General features: G+C 33.3%; 1 protein-coding gene across 3 annotated transcripts in view; it reads left to right on the top strand.

Annotated features, from left to right (window-relative positions):
- Nucleotides 1-23,605, top strand: part of LOC123710751 (transmembrane protein 132E) — a 93,909-nt gene that overhangs the window by 64,984 nt on the left and 5,320 nt on the right. For all 3 annotated transcript variants that reach the window (XM_045662903.1, XM_045662904.1, XM_045662905.1), the window contains exons 4-15: nt 2,614-2,878; nt 8,266-8,409; nt 9,097-9,271; nt 10,895-11,043; nt 15,169-15,370; nt 17,000-17,172; nt 18,055-18,223; nt 19,139-19,411; nt 20,397-20,528; nt 20,875-20,915; nt 21,442-21,628; nt 22,397-22,664. In XM_045662903.1, coding sequence (XP_045518859.1) covers nt 2,614-2,878; nt 8,266-8,409; nt 9,097-9,271; nt 10,895-11,043; nt 15,169-15,370; nt 17,000-17,172; nt 18,055-18,223; nt 19,139-19,411; nt 20,397-20,528; nt 20,875-20,915; nt 21,442-21,628; nt 22,397-22,664 — 2,178 coding nt within the window. The remainder of the gene's footprint in view (nt 1-2,613; nt 2,879-8,265; nt 8,410-9,096; nt 9,272-10,894; nt 11,044-15,168; nt 15,371-16,999; nt 17,173-18,054; nt 18,224-19,138; nt 19,412-20,396; nt 20,529-20,874; nt 20,916-21,441; nt 21,629-22,396; nt 22,665-23,605) is intronic.

The raw sequence follows: 23,605 nt of genomic DNA on the forward strand, positions 1-23,605 counted from the left end.
TATGCGATAATGTAGCATTCATAAAATAATTTTTAATATTGGTCCAGTTAAAGATGAAAAATATCTTGTTAATGTGTGTATATGTTCACCAATTATAAAATATTTTGTCAAAAAACATTCACGCATGCATTAGTAGAAAATATCTAAAAACATAGACTTTGTATTGAACCTGACTTTCGGGATTATATTTAACTTTAGTTAACGTTTTTAATCGCAGTGTCAAATATTAGTATTCAAATCTAGAATTCACTGGCCTTATAATTATGTTCTATTAATATTCATAACTGGACTCGATAACTGGGTTTAAGCCAGGTGTTGTACTATATACATTTAATAAATGAAAACTTGTTTTGCAAAAAAATATAGTCGGCTTTTAATATTTTTACCCACAGACAGTCATTAAAAGTTAACGTCTACTTAAGTCAGTTGTAAAAATATAAAGCTATTCGCATATATATTTAATTATGTAGACTTTGTTGCAAGAAGTACAGTACAATTGAAATAATTACGTAAATAACAAGGACGGCCACTGGCCGCTTTATCGCTTTCGAGCGATCTCTTTCAGGCAACCAGGAAAGAATAAATATTCAATAAGGTCAGCGCAAGAAGTGCAAAACTAACTGAGAAATGATCTCTAAGCACTTAAATATTATTGGTTCTTCTCTTTACTGTTATTGTACAATGACTAACGGATGTGTCAATTATCTGAACCAGAAGTTAATTAAAGGAACTGGTAATTAATGTGTCATGAGAAAGGATGTCTACTGTTAAGTAATCTAAACCCTGGCTGGCTTAGTGGTTAAGCTATTGTTTATTTTAGATCGTGGTAGTTTGATCACCTTATTGTCTTTAATTAGGAAAACGATGGCAAGAACGAGACTGTCCCATACCCCATGCCGAACTGAGGGCTACAAGACTTAAAAATCGTAAATTGCAGATCAAAAAATCTGAATTTTACTTTATGTCCTACACATAGTTATTTAATATTTCAGAAATTTAACAATAGTTATTAAAAGAAAAACTGGATTTACATTATTATATATTAACAATCTTAAATTACGTAATAATAATTACGCTTAATATATAATAATTAAATGAATTTAAAATATTTCGTCCCTGTGCTAGTGTAATAGATTAGATTACATAAAGTCAATTTAATATGAACATCTCTGTAGTGTAGTCCCTAATTGGTACATGTTTCTGAGAAGCTTTACCTTCAAGAATTCCTTAATTATTCATAGAATTTATAAATCAGCTTGGACGGCCATTGATTGAATTGTGCACTCGTCTCGTCCCGTTTACTAACACTATTTCATTTCCCATGTGTGTGTGTTCATATCTAAAATATATCTATGTACGTATTATCCACGTTACTACAAGTTATTACATAATAAGAGTTTTCACCACGTTAACTAATTTTATAATTGGGATAACAAGGTCAAGGCCATTAAACATGAATGGCGCCAAATGCGCAAAGCTGGTTCATCAACAGATTGAACGAGAACATTTCTATTCAGAATATAGACTAAATCAATTGCGTGTCTCCTAATGTATATGGCGTCCTGTATCGCAATAAATTTCGTATTTTTGATTGGGATTCACTCTGTATGTTGTACTTTATTATACATACGATCGTTATAATGCTATATAAGAATAGATACATTAACGTCTATGTGTATTCTACAAAGTGTACTATGGAGAGTATTCCGAAGAGTTGATCTCTCCTGCCTTGTTTCATCACCGTGCCGTGTTAACCCATAATATCATCCGCTTGATCTTGATGGCAGTGTGGAATCGAAGTCTTCTCTGGCACTTCCAACTTAAAAAAAGCATACTCCTCGCTCAAAGGCTGGCAACGCACTCACTAAAATGGGTGTCCATGGGCAGACTTTCCTATTTGGGCGTCCTGTAGGCTATGGGGAGGAGGCTATGCAATAAAAAAAAATATAATAATCATAATAACGAAACGATTTAGAGTGAAGCAAAATGGCAATAAACAATTGAAGTAAGCGCTTTCCAAGTGGCTGACATAACCTAGACACTTCAAACACTCATTAAAACAGTTCATTAAAAACTACAGTTTCGGCTAAAGTGAGCATAAATATTTCGGGCAAGTATTTTATAAAGTGCAGTGTTGGTCTAGTGGCATCAACGTGCCACTCTCATTTGTGGTCGTAGGTTCCATCCACGCAGAGAAAAACGGCTTGCCTTAGACCCAGAAAGTCAACGGCGTGTGTCAGGCACTTGGCTGATCACCTGCTTGCCTATTGGATTGACAACGAATGAAATAGATTGAGAAATCTGGGGATTTAAAAAAGTAAATTTAAATAAAAATATTTTTCTAGAATAAAGCAATTTTGAACTCAATGTTTGTCAATAAACGATTTGTATGGTTGTTTTCATTATTGTATATATATATTATTTTATTATATTGGACTTGAAGGTATAAATTATTGTGTGGTGAAAATATAATACATATATAGTGAAAGTTTTTCCGTCCACCAGGTCGTTGAACCACTGCTACAAGTTAATAGATACTAGATAACGACTAAAGTAATAGGAATAATTTGATATCCCTAAACTAACCTCTAAAATTAAAATAATTGTTTATAGGGAAGAAGAAGAAAGTGGCGCTGGTGGTCCCGGCTGGGAAGAGGTCCTTACGTGGTTGGTGGAAGTCGGGGCAGAGGGAGAAGGAGACAGCGACGGCTCTGAAGGAGAGTCTGGTAGAGGCACTGCTAGACTTAGCTGGTCAGCTAAGGTGTCTTCAACGGCAAGCAGTGCATCCACGACCGAAGAAACACCACACGAACATAGAGTTAACACTCGACTCGATATTGAGAAGGACGACATTCAGGCTGTACTGCCCATATCTAAGGTAGGTCCGAGTACAGACAGCGATGAAGAAAGGAAGAAAGGTGATGTTTTGTTAAAAGAGAAATTGCGCTAGCCCCATACTGGCATTCCCTGTGTCTCTTTGTCTCTTGTCCATTTGATATATTATTGATTTTTAACGTATTAATTTCTACGTAACAACTTACAATTTCATAAGAATACTTCCCGTTTCAGAGTAGGACAGGTTGAGAAGATGTTTAAGATGTATAGTTTTACAATTTATAGTAAAAAATTGTTTTCAAGAAAGTGGTCAAAGATGAAAGGGTAGGAGAAAGCGCGTTTTTTGGAAGGAGTATGTAGGTTTACCTTGTGTTGTTGTCCGTGTTTGTTTCAATATATATAATTTGGTTTTGACATTTGGGAGTATTTCGCGCTAGGTCTCATCTTTGAAGAATGTTAAACGCAAATCAAATCGTTTCACGGTCCCGGTTTGACAGTGCTCGAGACTGTAACTCACATAATTAATCTTTGTACATCAGACACTTTTACAAACTAAAAAAGTGTAAATTTAGTCAGTACCATAATAAACATTCACGATAACACATCATCTGGTTAATGGTTGGACATTTTAAAACGTTTAGATAGAGCTCTGAATGCTATAGATTAACTAAAATTCAATGTCTCCTTTATTTCGTGACGTATTGCCATAAAACTAACAAATGTAAACCAATTTCATTGATAGAAGTCTATTGATAGTTCAGCGTCAATGTTTCAATAAAAATATTTGGTCTGTTCAAATTATCACGGTTTATTTTAATAGTTCCTGTATTCGTTCCGGGGTAAAGTATGTTTTCGCAGATACAGTTTACATACAAATATTGATTAAAACAGTGGCTACGCTAATAAAGTCACATATTAGGAGTATAATATATAATAGTATAGTCTTCTCTAGAGCTATGAAATCGTTACTGAATAAATAATAGACAACAATTCATATTTGCTACCCGTACATTTTTAACAACTACCGTTGTTCCGTTGACCGTTGAACGTTCGTAACCTACGTACGTTAATTAACTTAATTATTAACATTAACATTACTCAAAGAGGAAACATAAAAATAATGTGATAAATGTAAAGGAGAAATCAGGAATTGTTTGGATAACCACGGGATAGGTCACTTCACTAGTACTTTATTTTATTGCTCTGTCTTGCATTTTGTGAAGCTTTATTAATGAGCAGAGCTACTGGCTTCAGTATTTCATGAGTATAATGCCTTGGCAAAACCCGAGGGCCAATCTTGAGGGCGTGTGGAGGGCTGAGGTGTTTTTAGGAGGTCTCACTGCTTCTCTGAATGGCAGAGTTTAAGTGTAGACCCAGCCCCACAGACCCCGCGTCAAGCTCGACATCCATTGGCATGAGAAATATGCAATTCAACTCTTTAAAAAACAGTGGCTTCAGTGTGCGACTGTCACTCCTGAGGATGTGGATTTCATTCCTGGCTGTGAACCTGTCTCTGTCAGTGCACTTAACACCCTAAAACTCGATGCAATGTGTCTGGCACAGAAGGCTAATCACCTACTTGCCTAATGTAAGAAAGCAAAAATTAAGTAACGTACATACGTTTTCACTACCTTACGACATAATACAGACTTAATATCTAATACAGACAAAATCTGTAACAACGACATCGAAGGGACTACTTATTTGGTCATAAAAATCGATAGTCGTAACAGCCGATAGAATAGACTTTATTAGTGTAGCCACTGATTTTATTTATATTTAAAGTAGATTGTGTTTCCATGCGAATAACCTTTCCTCCGGGACGAATACAAGCACTATTTAAATATACGTGACCATTTGAGCAGACTAAACGCTTTTATTAAAACCATTGACGCTGAACTATCAATAGCCTTCAATCAATGAAATTGGTTCACATTCGTTGGAGTTTTATGGCAATACGTCACGAAATAAAATAGACATTGAATGTACTTTAGAGCACGTATCTATACGATTCAGCGCTCTATCAAAATGTTAAGCTAGCGGATTGTATATAAATAGATAATAATAATAATTAAGCCTTATTTATTCCTTGAAAGAATACTATTAACAAAAAATACACAAATACTTACGAAACCAGGTACTAGTTGTTTTCAAAGTATAAAGGCCTCGGGCTCAATCTCTTTCAATCTTGAGCATTTTTCTGTCAATCTTCTCAACCAACTTCTTTAAACTCGTCAGCCCACCGTACATAGATATCGCTCTATTTATAATTGCCGGAGTGTGAAACAATGTTGTTTTACGCGAGGGCAACAAATTTTAATTGAAACTTAATCTAAACAAGTCCACACGTATATATTCCATTCTTGACGATTGCTTTACATTCGTCAGTGACGGACGCAGTGGTGAACAGTTTTTTTTTAAATAAATTATAAATAGATAAAATTCGTCTAAGTTGACACAAATTTGAATCACATAGGTTCAATTTAGTTTAGTTGGTTAATATTTAAAATCCAATTCGTACAAATCCTATAACAATTAACAATGATAATCGTATAGCAAGTCACTCTATTTCTTTTAACTTAACGATATTAGGGCTGGAACGAGCCAGGCGCACGAAATTCACAATTTATTGAGACCTTAATAGTAACCATAAACTAAGAAGCTTTAATTAATGGTTCAAATATTAAGATTTTTTGGTTACGATGGCTTAATAGTTCTGATTATGGATTGATTTGTTATGGGTTTGATAACGATAAGTTGATTCAAGTATCTGAACTTCTGAAGTGACTTTTGGTCGCAATTGTTCACGCACTTGGTACTTTTTATGAGTGGTTGTAATGTACGTAATAAGTTATTCTACATTATAAATAAGACATTAAACTAAAATATGTAATGTATGTGTATATCTTTCACTTGGATAACAATTTTAAATAATCTTACAAGCAATCGAATACTCCTAATTCGTAAACGCGACCTTTTTATCACCAGTGATACTGTTGTCCATGGACACTATGTAAGTGTCAAAGCTCGCAATTAAATTACCGGCTTTTATATTTGGTACGCTCTTTTGGAAAGGATCCTTAGTCGAATTGATTCGTAAATACTGGTTCCATATAGTGGTGGTGCGCGGCAAAAATTGCCCTAAGAGGTGATATGGATGGTATTTTGTATTCAGCCTATGTCCAGCAGATGTCCTATAATGAAACTCAGCTGCAGGTATTAATCCTAAACTCGGAACACTCTCGTATCAAAAGTCAATTATTGGTCGCAATTGGTCACGCACTTGATGTAATGAGAGGTTCACGTATTCACAGTCGTGATAAAGGTTATAAGTTTGTTCTATATTCTAATTATAATAAGGAGAAATTATATTTTATTTTATTTACTTTATTACTAGTCTTACAGCTCTTCTTACAGCTAACATACACACTATAAAACAAAACGCTTAGTCAATACAGAAAGCCAAAACAGATTACATAGATTAAAAATATATATGTACCAGAAAACAAGTAAGTACATTTACAGATAAAATATATTTAAAAAAAATTAATCTAAAGAAAACTGAAATTTAACATTTAAAACAGCAAATAATATTAAATTTTTTTAATTACTGGTTAAACAAAATCAGGGTCTTCCCGCCTCTTCAAAAACTTCCTCACATCTTCTATGGTGAGGTGGAAAATATCATATAGAGATATAATACTCTATACCTAGATCGATTCCACTTAAGTAGTCTCTATTCACCACAGCGTAATCACAATTTGGCAGAAAGAGACAAAAGGGTCCTTTTTTATTATTTGTATAAACTTAATTACAAATATTAGGGATGCAACGGGGGCTTAGCGAGCGATCTCTTCCAGACAACACCAGTAAGCATAAAACTAAAAAAAGAAATATTAAGATCAAAGTTTTTTATAAGTACCAAACTTGATCTATACATAATAAAAAAAACTAAAATCTAAACTCACGGTTCATTATTTACAATAAAATAAGTTTGAATATGAATAATTTACTTTATAGACTATATTTCTTTCACTTATAAAATTATTATTGAATTTATATTCATATTTATTGTTTTTAAATCTAAAAAACATTTATGTTCCAAAATCAATTCAATTCATAAACGCCGTTGAATACAGTTATTTCGTGATAAATTTGTGTGGTTACTGTCAAACAACAATAGCCATATTGTAATATTAAATTCAATCCCATTTATTTAAAAGTCATTTGTGGAATGGAATAATGTAAGGTGCTAACACAAGTAACTGAACCTATGAAAGCTTAACGAAAGCTATAGCTTAACACCAAAGCAGTATTAGCCTAGTGGCTTCAGCGTGATTGTCGTTCTTGGGATCATAGGTTCGATACCGTTTGTACAACAAAGGGCTTTCTGTTGTATGTGACTTTTCCTCGTATTTTTTCACTAATGGCACTTATTCATTTTGTGCGCTTATTTAACTTATTTTGAAATTGGTAGTACTTGACTTCAAAAAAAAGCAGAAACTCTTCTCCAAAGAACCCACTTTTCTAACCGGTAGTAACTATAAATTAACAAAAGTACTTTGTTAAATATTAACTTGAAGTTAATTTATCATTTCTCAGTAGTTCTATTAAGCCTCGGGGTGATAGCCGTTTCATTGATGAACCAAACCCATTTCCTTATATACAGATAATTTAAATAGTCGTATGAATTGAACTGAGAGCTCTCTTAATTAATATGATATCATTTCAATGCACTTCCGTTATCTCTCTTGTTAATTATGTGTCTTTATTGATGTGAATATAACCTGTTGGTCATCAGAGATATTACTTTTCTCTTGTACTGAATTTTTTTTATTCGCCCCAAGGGCAGGCCTTTTGACAAAAGGGCAAGCTGAGGTTTTTTAACTAAAGGGCAGGCTAAAGTCTTTCGACTAAAGGGCAGGCGGAAGTTTTTCGACTGTTTACCGCACTTTACTGTTATATCAAGTTCTACAGGCCCGCGTGCATTAGTAAAAAAAACTCATTTTGTGTGTTGTGTTATTTGCTACATTAAGGCTAGAGGAATAAAAATAGTTTCAATATTTAAGTAGTATTTAAATTTTATGATCAGTTTTTGTCATATGTTGTAGTTTGTTTGTTTTACCTAATTTGTTTAGCCAGATTTAAATTATCTTTAAATAATGACTTAAAATAATGAATGACACCATAAATTTATGTAATTCAAAGATAAGATAAGAAAGTCACACGTCAAATCGGAATGCGAACATTTAAAAGATAAAAATAACCAACTTTTACAATTTGTATACATCCAGTAAAATCGTCCCGTGTATAAAATTAGAAAATATGAGAATGACAATGCTGCCGTATTAGCAAATCTATTTTTAGTCATCCTTAAACGTATTGATTCAATTATTCATAATTAACTAATAAATTATTTAATATTTTCAGAACTGGGAGGTACTTAACACTGCGGTATTGACCGGACGACAAGTGTCCCAAGCCATGAAGGTTCTAATTGTATCGCAGGCCGGGCAAGTTGCTGACGTCACACTGCAAAGCTCTTGCCATTCGGAGGACGAGAGTGTCCTTAAGGTACGTCAATTGGATTTGGCGTCCTTCAATTGATTACAAGCTAGCAGTTAATATTCTATTAATTTGCTTTGTGAGCCAAATATCTTAGGGAAATATTAGTTGATTGCATTAAATGATGGATGCTTTTCCTGATATCACTTTTAACCCTTTGCACAGTACGTTGGACATCATTTATGCTTAATATGAGTATTAACTATGCTACTTAGAGACTCTTCGGTTTTCCGGAATAAAAAGTTAAGTACTAGATAAAAGTTAAAAATATATTTTTTCCATAAAAACGTTCGTTAGTGTTTGGAATACATTAACAAAATATTCGATTTGGCCCAGTCGTATTCGAGTTTTCAACTTAGCAAAATATTTTGCGATTCAATTTTATTCATATGGATTATGGATACTAAATTAATGTTAGCTTCTTAAAACGTATGGAATAATAAAATAAATAAATATAAAAAGTAAATGTATGAGAGAAGGTGGCGATCTGTCTAACTAAAGGGGTCTTTTGGGAAACGGATTTTTACGCATTATCGTATTTTATAATAATTTTTGTGTATAGCTTAGGGGCCATTCAAGTATATAAATAAGTAATAAATCATAGTTTGAATCACGTTGAAGTCGTAAGTGTATATTGGTTCATTATAAGTAAACATATAATATATATTTAAACTTACTGAATACATTTTCGAACAGGTATCATCATCGTGCAGTTCCGTATACGTTGATGGTTCAGAAATTCGTGGATCGTCGAACGCGTCCGTGATTGTCAAATATGGAACCTATACAGGCCTCGCTAGGTTCACTGTTTGGATGCCGGAATATCCTCTGGAAATTGACGTTGATGACAACCGACTGTCACAAGTTAAAGGTAATAAAATTACAATTATCCCGAGTCATTTGGTTTCTTGATAAAAGCTCAAATATATAGTTTTTTGTGTAAAAGGTGTTACATCAACTAGGAAAATAGTCGTAAAATTAGTTAAAGTTCGAATTTTACGTCACTCTTAACTAATACGTTTAGGAGTGTGATAACGAAAGACGTTCAGGCGTTACGCTTAAATGTGATAGGTCAATCTCTAATCCAATCACAGATACACGAAACGTTTCGACGCTCCGTTTGTCCAATCAAGATAAAGAAAACGCGCCACAGTTTCTTTTGTCTTTCGTTTCAAATTCTAACACTTGTTATACTTTTTTTAATGACGTACTTAAGTTGCATGAGATTTCAAACTATAAAATTATATAAATCAAAAAACGGCATGTAGTATTTAGGTCAAGCATAATATAAGCGCAAAATAAAGTACTTAAATTATTTTCGGTATATAAAAGTAATGTTTCAATTTGTGAAAAAAAGAACATACATATTTATTCCAATGTGAACAAATTCGCATAGTTATATAACATATATAATTAGGGACAAAGAGAAAACGGACTATATCAATTATAACCCAGTTGAAAGATAAATTTCATATAAAACAAATATGTATATATATCGAACCCATTATACGGCTTATTTACGCAATATAAACAAAAATTGGAGCGAAAAACGTATAACCGAAAACACAAAGGCTCAGCCGAATGAAAATTCAATTACCAGCAACGAACATGTTTCATGTATAATTCGATGAGTTATTTTCACTGTATTTTAAAATCTAAGAAACTTTATAGGTTTCTATAAAAATACTATATTTCATCTAATGCATCTGCATTTAGTCAAAATTTATCAAGAAATTAAATGGGACAAGGCCATACTTGAAGAGGGTTTTCTTAAGTTTCAAAGGCGTTTAAAAAATCTAAAATCGAGAGTCGCACTCTAGCATACTTTGAATTTTTAAATACAATAAATTCTTAGTTAATGTCAAATATTAGATAATTACAATACCAAGTCCTGTCCGCTTTCTTTTCTTCATTTGAATTATGTAAGACAAATTTGCAAATATGTGTGACAGAAGAGTTTAGATTGTACTATCATAATATTTTTGAAATATATACTTGCAAATAAAAAAAATAAGAAAACTAAATTATGATTCGACCCAAAAAGTCGATAGCGTGTGTTAGGCACAGGAGGCTATGTGACAGGCAAGCGGGTGATACCCACTTTCCCATTAGATTGACAAATGATCATGAAACAGAAATTGAGGCCCAGACCTAAAAAGGTTAGCGCTACTATTTATTTTTTAATTATGATTATTATTTGATACATTAGATTTCTAGTTGTCGATCTTTGAATAGCTGACATTCTAGAAAACACAACTGTACGTAGAGTCGTTCATTAAGAGTTAACGTTCACTATAGGTTTTATTGGAAGTCATAATCAGTTACTTTTCTGTTATTCAATTTCGTAGCTAAGTTCATTAACGTTATCAATTACTTAGTTCCCTACTATAGTGTTTTGAAAACATGTTGTTCGTTAGAGGTCTAAAAATCGGCATATTTTTTGATATGACAACGCAACCTACATTCCATATTGACCTAGATGCATTGTTTGCAGGTTGGAAAGTTTTAGATGAAACGAACGCTAAGGACAGATTAAAACGGTCTTTGTCGTCGAGGGGGTGGGGTGCCTCCAGACCCGATGGCCCAAATGGCCTCACTGATCAAAGATCTTGCAGACTCCGTTATCAACAGAGCAATGTCGAGGTATGTACGAGATTACTTTCATTGTATAGTTTACAGTTTCAGTATATTTTTGTGTTATAATTTCTAAAAATTCAATTCACTGATATATTGAATATATTGAAGGCACTCAACTCCGATATTATAAGTAAACATATCTATTGTCTGATTTGCCATGGGTGTCTTTTATAATATTCATATTGAAATCGGAAAATCGTTCAATATTAAAGTGATGTACTAATTAAATCAGTATAATACTGATTTAATTAGTTGTAAAATCAAAGATAAGTTATGCTTAAGCCACACATTACATTATCTGTGTTCCCCGACCAGTAGATATAGTACCGGTCTCGTACCCCATTTTAGATTATGTTTTCCTATTTATTATTGTTTATTTCAATTTAACGTAATTGTTACATTAGTGGTTATATTTATTACACATATTAAAAAAACATTTTTATACAATATATTTGCAGGTTCTGTTAATAAATTTCAAATTTTGTTATATTTAAATTAATCTATAAAACATATGTAATGCAATTCGCTTTGAGTTTTAATCTGAATTAATAAATATTATCACATATACAACCCACGTGACAACAGATCAATCAAATTTAAATTTTGACATTTAAATCTTTACATGTTAATCTGTAATATGTTAATATTATCATTAGTCAAATTTGTACTCTATTCCGACTGAAAGGTATACAAGTCCTTTGGCCATGTAAAAAAAACAAAGAGATTAACTATTTGAATTACGAATGAAAGTTCATATATTGAGTGTGACGTAAGTGGTATGCGATTCGATTCAGGTCACTCTGAAACAATAAAAGCAGCTTGACCTAGCCTTGTGTCGATTAATTGAAGTCAGCAGTTCTAAATTTGTGTCTAAGATTGGAACAGAACTCAATTAGTGACGAGACAAAGAAATTAATTAAGATTTTACCTTTAATACAAATATAGTTACCGAACACAATTTCACATGCTTCTAAGCAAATTTCTATTCTCTCGTTATTATTAGTTGTTTTTTTGAAGTGCAACTTCTTTAGGCGCATAAGGGTTATTTATTATGTATTTGCCTTATTTCCTTTCTTGAACTACACTTGATGTTGGATTGTTATAATTTTAAAATATAATAATCTCTTTCATTGTATACTAGTACTAATAATTTCTCTCTCTCCGCTGGCTCTGCGACCTATATAGGGCCTTCGAAACGAGCAACTTCCAGCGCTCCTATGTCCCACCAATTGCTCGCTTTCACATTCAGCAGTTCCTCCTCCATTCCGTCGATCCAGCGGTATCTAGGCCGACTTTATACTTTATAAAATGGTTTTTTATTTGGCTTTTTTTCATATGATTGGTTGATTACATAACACAAAATTTTAAGATAAAATTTTAAATGTTAAATTGCTAAATACTTGCAGTCAGATATTTTTATTTTGACGTAATAAATCATTCCTAATCTGTGTCAACACATTTTGCATACTGGAAGGTAGCCAATTTACGCTTTAGACAAAATAAGTTCGACATGATTTTGTCTTCTTACTTCCTGAATACTTATTTGTTTATGTTGTTTTAGTGATGTTAATGATTCATTAACTAGATAAATAAACGCACGTTAAGCTACAATTATTTAACAATTGTTGGTCACTACGACTAATAATGGTTTTATAACCGTTGTTATACAATTTTATCTAACGATAATAAGCCCTTAGTACCGACATATATATATTGTTTAGGGATGCATCGATACGCCTTTTTGCCGATACGATACCGATGCCGATACTTTTATAGAAATATCGCCGATACCTATACCCACAATTATTAAATTAAAATTAAATTAAGGTAATATATCAAGTTTGGTTAAAGTTTTTAATTTGTTTTTAATGTTTAGTTATTAAAATCAAGAATAAAGAATAATTATTAAATTAAGATAAAATAAATAACTGTTAATAATTAATTGATATTATATTGATAAGTTTTTTTGTAATTCTGTATTTTATTTAATTTGGTATCGAAAAATTACTGCGCACTATAGCAGTTAAAAGCCAACTGAAGTGTCTAGAATGGAATACGCGGGGACAAAGCCGGTCATACCGAACTAGATCAAACAAGATGCGCGTTTACATTACTTTTTAAAGGGCGAAATTTGAAAAATATCGTCGTATTGGCAATTAAAATGTCACCGATATATATCGGTAAACCCAAAGTATCGCCGTTATATCGGTACCGGATGCATCCCTAGTTTTAACATATTCTTATCATGAAGAAAGGCACATAATTGTCAGTTGTAAGGAGGAAATTCGTATGGGATCAATAAGTGGATGGACTGAGGGCGTAACTGATAAAAATAATATTATCCAATTCAATGCTTCCAGCATAACCCAAGCGAAACATAAAAGCAAGTGAATAAAATGTGATCGGCGGTGTTAAATTATAAATATTTATAAAATAATAGATATGAATGTCGAATACTCACGTCTATTTATACTCAACCATAATTAATAAATTAATATGATTTGGATAAAAACGGTAACGATAACTGGTTCATTAAACACAAGAACAGAGTGTCTTCCCTTTACTAGAGACTATAAGTAGTGTTAATGGACACTTACTTATGATAACAATCCTTTGTAGTAAATTAGGTTAGACTTAATTACTTATTAGTCTTAAGTTAGGCTAGATCGTAATGTCCCATGATGTCGTAATGAACACACATGTATATAAAAAAATCTGGTGAATAGGTATTAAAAGGAGTACTGTCCTACCAAAGAAATTATTGAATAGCTTTAGAGCAATAAAGGCTTTGTATAAGGGGACCCTTTTGTCTGATCGAAACCTTTTTTACCTGCAAATCCAAAATAAACCTAACAAAATCATTAATGCAATATTAATTCTATAAAGAGGAAAGAGCATTTTAGTTCGTTATAATTGAAAAATTCATGGATCAATTTTAAAAAATCTATTAGAATGATACAAAACATCGTACGAATCGTCAACGGCCAATCGTCTCCGTTGGCGTTGCGTAGTCGTGGGGTAATTCTGCATCTTCATTTACCACGGAGAGTATTCATAGACTTTAATCGGATACCTGCAGCTGATTTTTAAAACATTTTATGAAATTGACGATTATTTAATTCAGTCTAATCCTTGGGATTGATTTGCTCCAGTTCAAACAATTTGTATGATTCAAAAATTGGCGATTAAAAAGAGTGGCGAATAGTTTCTAGCCAGTTCTTCTCATCCATTCTACGCCCTTATCTTGCGCACTGGTAGTAAATGTTAATTTAGAATAATTTTAACATTTTTCTGTTGACGTTTATAAGTGTATTTGTTTACTTATATGAATTTGAATTATTTTGAGTTTGAGTAGCGACCGCACGTCGAGGCAGAATGCGAAATTACACCTGTATCACCTTGACGTGCGAACAACTGGGCTTTTTAAGGCAGTTTTTGCCGCGCACCATCTCTAGAACCAGCTGCTCACTGAAGTATTTCCGGACCAAGTCGAGTTAAGGTCCTTCAAGAAAAGAGTATGATTATATAAATTTTAAATTATCAGTTAAGAAATAACGTAAATTATGTCTCTTAAAGGCCTAAGTCCTAAATCATCTTTTATAATACGCGACATGAATCTGTTATCTTCATCTCCCGAGATAAAATCTTTTGCTTTCGGACAGGATTTCTTCGAATTCTTTCCCTTACTGCTTTAACGATCTTTTTCGTACGAACACTACCTGGACTGCAAGATATTTTTCTGTCACAAACAGAGGAGGTCTCGTTGTACCTTTTAATAGCACGGTATACAAACATTTCACTATTAGCAAGCTCATGAAGAGTTTTAAAAATTGCATTTGGCTCCATACCTACTTTGTGTAATGCAATCACAGCAATTCGGTTCTCTTTATCACCACACTCCATTTTAATATCGCAGAATATTGTACAATGTAATGGCGCCAAAATGAGAAATCTCAATGATCAATCATATAAAATATGACAGATTCCAAATTCAAATGTAATATTTTGTTAATTTTCAATTGTAACAGTATTCATGGTCAGACTAAGTATATATATACAAAATATTTAAAAAAGTCCGGCCATGCGAAATCCGTTAGAACATAACAAGAGAATTTAATTAAAATATTTTAGGTGTACGCGAGGTTTCTCGCCAAGGACCACGATTCAGGTCGAGTATCGTACTTCGTGTCTCGGCGTACTTGGCTCAAAGTGACAGAGCTTGTGCTATCACTTATGCGCGTATCTGATCCACGGATTGCCTCGCTAAGGAATCGTGTGCTGCAAGGACGAAGCACTGGCCGGACAGAAGTACAAGTGCTATCACCTATAACAGGTATGTTATTTTTAAACTTATATATATGGCTTTTAATGTCCATTGTGGAAATTCTTCGCCACGAAAGTAGCAGGGGTATGTGGGACCCAAATAGATCTGCTGTTTAATCACTGGGTGGGGAATACCCAATAAATCCACCTCGGGCCGCATACGTGGCTCTGGGGTCACTGTCTTTATAGGGCTTAGAAAAGCTTCTGTTTGGCCCGAAGTGTTAAAAAACCTAATAAAATTTGCTGTTCACCTAAAGCGCAAAACATAATTAATGACATAATGGACATGAAAGTAGCAGGGGTATGTGGGACCCACTGAGATCTGCTATAAAAACACTGGGTAATATCCACAAATACACCTCAGGTACAAGCCGCGTTAGGGTTTCTAGGGTTCTTAGAAATGCTTTTGTTTTATCCAAAAATGTGCTTAAAAAGAATGGAATAAAATTTGCCGCTCACCTAGAGCGCAATGCATAATTAATGACAGGATAATGGACACATTAGTTTATACAATACATTAATATATAATTTTACTACATCCATGCACTCTACTTAAAACGTGTTGTTTTCAAAATAAAGGTGTAATTTAGTATAATATTTAAATAATAATAATAAAAGAGTTACACAGAAGACTATGTTCCCTTTGTTTATAGTATTTTTATTATTCTGTGTATTAACCTGTAAAAACCTACGTAAATAACTATAGTATTCCGGACGCAGTAAACAGTCATTGTTATAGAAAAGCTCAGTACATAATTACAACAATTATTCCCGAGGAATACTTAACGAGAAATGTTGGCTATTCAAAATAAGAAGGAAAGTTAAGGATAACAAAGGAACTTATGCAAATATTTTATATACATTCGTAAATAGTTTAAATTTGAAACATTTTTTTTTATAATGGCAATAGTTTTGGCTTTTTGCCAGAATTTAAAACATTTATTCATTTGAGAGCAAAAGATTATAAATTTTTTGTATCTATGGGTAGATAACAAAAAATATTTTTAATCTGTCATAGATTCCTTATTTTTGAAATATTGGCGGGCTAAATTCTCTATTGCAATATATCGATGTTCTATCGAAAGCCTAGACTCTTCACTAAACGGCGCCGTTTAACTCACGGCGTGAATGAATATCATTTGTTACAATATTTAATAAACTGGCTGGCTAATGGTAAGGCCATTTGTACGCCCATGTGAAATAAAAAAACCTGAAATGTCTGACGAATGTCGAAAGAATTTCTTTATTCAATATATTCAAAATGTAAAATATTAATGTTCTTACACTCTTTGTGTCGGTAAACTAAACCATACATTATGTAAGAAATGTAAAGTCATCGATGTAAGCAATTGGCCGCTAGTTGAATGGCGCTGTTTAGTAAAGAGACTAGGCTGTTAATTAAACGGCTAATAAATATATATATAAACATAACACAACATATAATTACAATACAAAAATAGACAATATTTGCAAATCAAATAAACGGCTTTAACTGATATGACTTTGACGTTTTATATTATAAGCTCTATGACATAAATTACAATGGCAGCTAACAGTAACGCCTTTGCTCCGACACTGAAAAACCGGCATTCGTCTGACTTAACAATAATGCAGGTCTAAGTTTACACAATTATTACAGGACGTGTTATTGGACTTCGCGAAGTGCGGGTGGTGAACGACAAGGTATCGATTACTCGACTATTGGTTCGTGTCATATCAGGACTGCAGTTGAACATATCGCCTGACACGGCTATAGAAAACGGATATGTATCAGAGACTACGGTTACACGGCGTTTAACGGCTCAATATCAGGTTAGTTTTACATTACTTCCAGATTTCTAGTTTACTATCGAATGCGATTTCTGTTAAACATCGATTGATATAAATAATCATAAATTATAAATGTAAATATTGCCAGTAGGTAAAAAAACCAATAACAAATACATCATGTAGTTCTAATAGCAAGACGGCTATATGACAGAGTATATAATAAAGTGATGTAGTGTTAGTAATCTGTAAAAAATTATAATAACTTTAACGAAAAAAATTATACTGTAAAACAATGTTTTTTCGGTCACGGAGCACAAATGTCAGATATTAATCAAATTGAAGATGACGTATTATGCTTAGGCGTAAACAATGTCTTCGTCTGTGTAATTGTAATACTATCTTTGGGTTTAATTGTTTTGATAGATACGTGTATGTTTAGGAATTCAAGAATGATAATTAACACGACACACACAAAATCTTGAAGTTCGTAATTCTTGAAGTCGAAGAAAGGGCTGGTTTGACGCCATCTTATCTAGAGAATCCTTTTGATGGGTTCTTAAAATTTACGAATGTTTGATTTAAATTTTTAAAACGTAACGGCATTAAATATAACAACTTGTGTAGGTTCTATTACAAAATCTGAAATCTTCTCAAATAATTTATTGCCAGTCAGACCGGCCAAGGCGGTTTTATCAATATGTTTTAAATTTCACACGCTATAATAACACTTCAGAACGTCAATACAAATTAATTGAAAAATGAAATGGAAATGAGAAATGTGTCATTAAGGTTAAATTAAGATTAAATCTCATATATGTTATTATAATTGCTGATAATAGTTACATGTCATATATTTTTATAGTCAGCCAGTTTTTATTTAACGTTTTACGTTCTATTTTTAAATATTTCAATTGACAATTCCAGGAAGGTCTTCTTGACATAGACATAGAGTTCTCTGACGGCACTCACACGGCTCTGCGAGATGTGGCAACAACAGACTACCACTTACTAGTAGAGAGTTTAGACATTGAAGTGGTTGCGTTTGCGCCGATGCTGGCATCAGTACATCCAAGGGTCATTGCTGTTGGTGAAGGTATTATTGCTTTAACACCGTTGTGTATATCAATATTCTTGGAATAAGTAGGACGTGACTTTTGAACCTATGAAACCAGTGGCGCTACAACCTTTTTAGGTCTAGGTCTCAGATTTCTGTGTCTGTCATTTGTAAATCTTATAGGCAAGTAGGTGATCAGCCTTTTTTAACTGGCAAATTCCGTTGTTTCTTAAGTTTTAGGCAATCCGGTTTTCTCATGATATTTCCAGATCGGGTGAATGTTAAATGCTAATATAGACAGTAATATGGGGATCGAACCTACGACCCCAAGAGTGAGAGTCGCATTCTGAAGCCATTACGCGAACACTGCTCTTACGAACCTATAGGTTATCAAAAAGTACATAGATATCCTACATACCATAAATTAAAGATATCAAGACCACACAAGTAAAAAAATAATTATAAATCCGGTAACTTCGTTTCTACATTTCACAATAAAAAAAATTACATTCGTTAAAACATTATTTCATTTTTGGAACAGTCGTATTAAGTAGTATAAAAAATATATGCCTCGAAATATAATCTATATAATCGTGCTGATAACGGGTTCGATCCCATCTTGGGCCACAATGTTCCATCTTTAGGAAATGTCTGTGCCAGTAATAACACTCTTTGGACTTCCTGTAAAATTGTATTGTGTTCTATTATTCGTTATATGACCTTTCGCTGATCAATTACAATTAGCAGATGGCGCACGTCACCCCACCTTACATTAATAATTTAAAATTGCGCCTGGTATAAAACCTTGCGCAATGACGCCACAAGGTCTGTGTTAACAATTTAGAACTGTAGTCTGTAATTCCATTTTCAAAGTTAAAAAACTTTACTATATCTACAATGTAGTTATTCATAATGTACAATGACTAATTAAGCGCTTCTATCAAATGTTTACAGGAAGCGGAGAACTCTTACGCGTGACTCTATTAACACCTGACCAGTGTCGCTCTGGGCCTATTCGTCGCGTGGCATTACCAGGCAAGGGTGATACGAAGACCCCGGCTAACATCAAGAATATCCCAGGAGCTTTAGCCACGGCGGCGGCCAGCGTCGACGTGGACTTCAGCGGAACTGACTCCCCTCAAAGACCTGACACGCCCCAGAATGATGATATCATGGCTAGAGGAGGAGTTAGGACTGGCATGAACGATCTCACTGATCTACTTAAAGGTTAGTTTTATTAAACTAAAAAGCGTGTTGTAATACAGTGGCCTATTAAAACATGTTTATACACAAGCTTATAAGCCCAGCAACACATCTACGAAAATCGATATCCATGAGTTGTGACGACTGCCGTTTTTGGGCGTCCTGTAGGCTCGTTTGCCCCCTATGCTATAAGAAACGTATTTGTGTGCTTGGTAGTGTGATTTTCCGTGGACGCCGCCAATCATATCACTATAACTATATATACTACAACAATTTATATAATATATATGTACTATAACAATCATTAAGTGAGCCGCCGGACCGCCCCCTATTATATAAAAAATTAACGGCCCATCATAAATATACTAATATAACTGCTTATATGTTAAAATGAGACCAGTGGAGGTTATGATATGAACCAATATACATTTATAATATACAGCGAATATAAAGCCTCCGTTGGCTCGTTTGTCCTATTATATAAAACACATATACAACTTTATACACTAATAAAACAGGTAATATACAGAAATACAATATAAACTCGTAGCCTTTTAAATATTGTATAACGTAATATATATTATTTATCGCTATGTATTATACAAACATTGTTGACAGGTCATGGTCTAATATATAAGTATGTTAATGTCCTGTTCGTAATACTTAAAAAAAATCAATGGCGCTACAACCTTTTTTACGTCTGGGCCTCAGATTTTTGTATCTGTTTCATGATCATTTGTAAATCGAAAAGGCAAGTAGGTGATCAGCCTTCTGTGCCTGTAGCGCCGTCGACTTTTTGGGTCTACGCCATGTATTCCTTCATGGTTCGAGCTAATATTAAAGGCGCACATAGAAAGAAAATCCATTGGTGCACAGCCGAGGACAGAACCTACTACTACACTAGGCCAACACTGCTCGTTCGTAATACTTAATTCCAAAAATACAGGTCAAACTTTAACTTTTTAAATACAGGTAAACCTTTTTTTTAAACTCGGTTAAATTGTTGCAGATATATCGCGTATAAAAGATGAGAACAACCATAACCCAACGGTTCAGGCTCAGCAGTATGGCTCCATCCATCGGCCTAACAACGGCCATCCGCGGCACGTCGCACAGAAAAATGAATCGCAAGTCCAAATAGGTAAACATTGCCATGTTAAAAAAATATTGTTTAAATTATAAAACTTAAAATTAGTTCATTATGGTGTCTTATACTACTAGACAGACTCACGAAATTATCACATTTTAAAATTATTATATATTCATATTCGGTAAAAAAAGTATTACAATTTAAAAACATTTGTTTTATTAGAAGAAAGGAATTTGTTCTATTGCATTTATAAATAAAATTTTTGCTCATATTCTAGAGACAAATATTTTTTTTTATATATTGCCAAATTATTGTGTGAACTACTTAAGATTAAATTAATAAGTAAAAGTAATAAAAAATCCTATAGGAGGTGCTTTATTTTTCAATTTAATTTCAGGAATGTCGATACTTCTTGGAGCGTTTTGTTTTGCAATAATGGTAAGTTTAAAAAAATTACGACTTTTTTGAATAAAAGAGTAAAATATTTAATAATTTTTTTTAAATAACTATCTATCCTAAAAATAACACATAAAACATAAATAAATATCCAAAAATCCTCTAATGACAAAACTCGATACTTTGATTTTGCTATGTTTACAGCTGATTAAGTCTAAACGTTGGTTTTTGTTTGTGTAATAACTAGAGTTTGTAAAAGAATCGACGTAATTTTTATGCGTCATTTGATTTATTGAACAAAGTTACATACTTTTTTTCGTTTCATTCTTTTTTCATTTGAAGTATCAAGATGATATATGTAAATGTCACTGTCAAACTGACGTAACTATGTTGTCAAATTTAAAAAAAGGTTATTTAACGCTGCAGCGACCTCCCCACGATATTTATCTACACAGATTATAAAACATCTTGTAAAATCTTGTTGATTAAAAAAGTGACGGTTTTTCTCTGATTATTTTAGAAATCTTCATTAAAATTAAATGCAATTTACTTTACGATATAATTTTAGGTATTCGTAGTATCCTGCGTGGTGTACGCGTATAAGTTAAAGAAGGTGAATTCGGGTGGATGTAGCCCAGGTGCCACTGAAAACGGAAGGCTGCAGGTGACGAATCTGGTTGGCACCACTTTGGGGCTGGCGAAGGAGAAGCCTGTCAGGGAATCTACTACCAACGCTCATGACTGGGTGTGGTTAGGTAAATATTTTTTATAACTAAATATATTGGATGGTATACTTTTTCTGCAACCTAATGGGTTCTTTGACCTAACCACTGATTGATCCGAAGGCCCCAGTGGCTAAGGTACATGATTAACAGGTGGAATAACTTTGCAAGCATGATTCAAGGTATGACGTTATCGCTTTGATTTTAGCCGCACTTTAGATGTCACTAGAAGGTTACTTCGGAAACATTTCGAAAAGAAAGAACTTTTAACTTATTTTACTTTTAATAAAACTTATCTGTTAAAAAATTAATTTCCTAACTACGGGCTTTATAAATTAAGAAAGTTCAAAATTTTAATTGTATTTTCCAGTCTCCAGTAATTTTTGTGGAAATCCAGTGAAATATTACAAAATTCAACTTTATAGATTAACAGACAATTAATGTGGCAATAATTCATTTAAATAATCATAAAGTTATCCGTAACTGTAATCTAGACCAATGAAAACCATTCGACTAGAAGGAAAAAAGTTAACCTAGATACGAAGTTAACTTGAGAGATTTGTTGATAAACATACAAATACACTAGCACACTGACGTATCTACGAGCTTGGAAGCCTATTTCTTTTAAATATTTTGACACTAAAACATGAAAACTATACTGTATTTTTTTAAAATATGATTATAATAATTAAAATTTAAAACCAAACCGGCTACATTTTAATAACAAAAAACGGTTTTTTATGTAATAAATTATAATTATTACATAAAAAACCGAATTAACTACTCAAAAACACATTCCAGGCCGCGCGACAATGGAAAAGAACGGAAATCGTCATCCAGTAAACCGGAACTCGACCCAACCCGACAATACCCAAGAGATGCGCATCACCAGCAACCCGTTAAACTACAACTACGTGGATCCAGAAGACGCAATCCGGGAGAACGTGATGGTGACCAGCTTCGACAACCCCAACTCCATCGAATTGCCATCACAGACCGAAAAGCGAGTCATCGACACTACCACGTACTGCAAGAAGCCCAAGCCCCAGAACTCCGACGGTCATTGGCAGTAAGATTGTCATTGCCATCATTGCATGCGTCATGAACACACATTGTACATTTTTGAACCATAGATTATAATGCCTAAATACACGCACAGAGTACCAGTCGAAAAGTCCGGTAAATTTTTAGGTAAATTTAAAAGGACGCCGGTCTAAGTTGGAACAGTTGCACAGACTATATGCCATACAACATGTACGTGGTGTGGCATAGTCGAGAGATGGATGTTTTAGAGAGTAATTCAATTTTAAATGTGATGTGTGATTTGATTACGAGTCGTAACGCCGGATTAAATCTATAAACAATTATGATTTTTTACAATCGCGTTTATTTTTACCCAGCAACAGAAAACTTAAACGAAAAAAACTTCCTCTGTCATGGCCACGATTGTAAAATTCCCAAGCGTTCGAAACGTCAGGATATCTGGCTGAAATATTTTCTTTGAAAGGTTTATAAACGTTAAGACATTATAAATTTAAAACTGCTTTCGTTTGCTTTTAGTAGTAAAATACAAAAATGTATAAAAGCACTAAAAGAAATATGACCGCGCCACGTATACCGTACTTCTGCTTACTGTCGTCAATTGTTCTATCTGTGGGTAATATTTTAACCGATTCCGTTGTCTCTGGTCTACAAGATGGCCTCCCTTATGATATAACTTATTAACTATAATTGATTAGTCTTTAATTATATACTTACTAACGTATTAAAAATCACAGGTGAATTAATTCATGATATAAAATAGATCAAAGACCAATTTTCCTTAACCAAACACATAAAAATAAAAGAAACCAGTGACGTTACCGTTTTAGGTCTGGGCCTCAGATTTCTGTACTTGTTTCATAATCATTTGTCAATGTAATGAACGGCAAGAAAGTGATCAGCATCCCGTGTCTGACACACGCCGTTGAAAATTTGGGTCTAAGGCAAGCAGGTTTCCTCACGATGTTT

Source organism: Pieris brassicae, chromosome 6 (genome assembly GCF_905147105.1).
Source record: "Pieris brassicae chromosome 6, ilPieBrab1.1, whole genome shotgun sequence".
Classification (NCBI taxonomy): Eukaryota; Metazoa; Arthropoda; class Insecta; order Lepidoptera; family Pieridae; genus Pieris; species Pieris brassicae.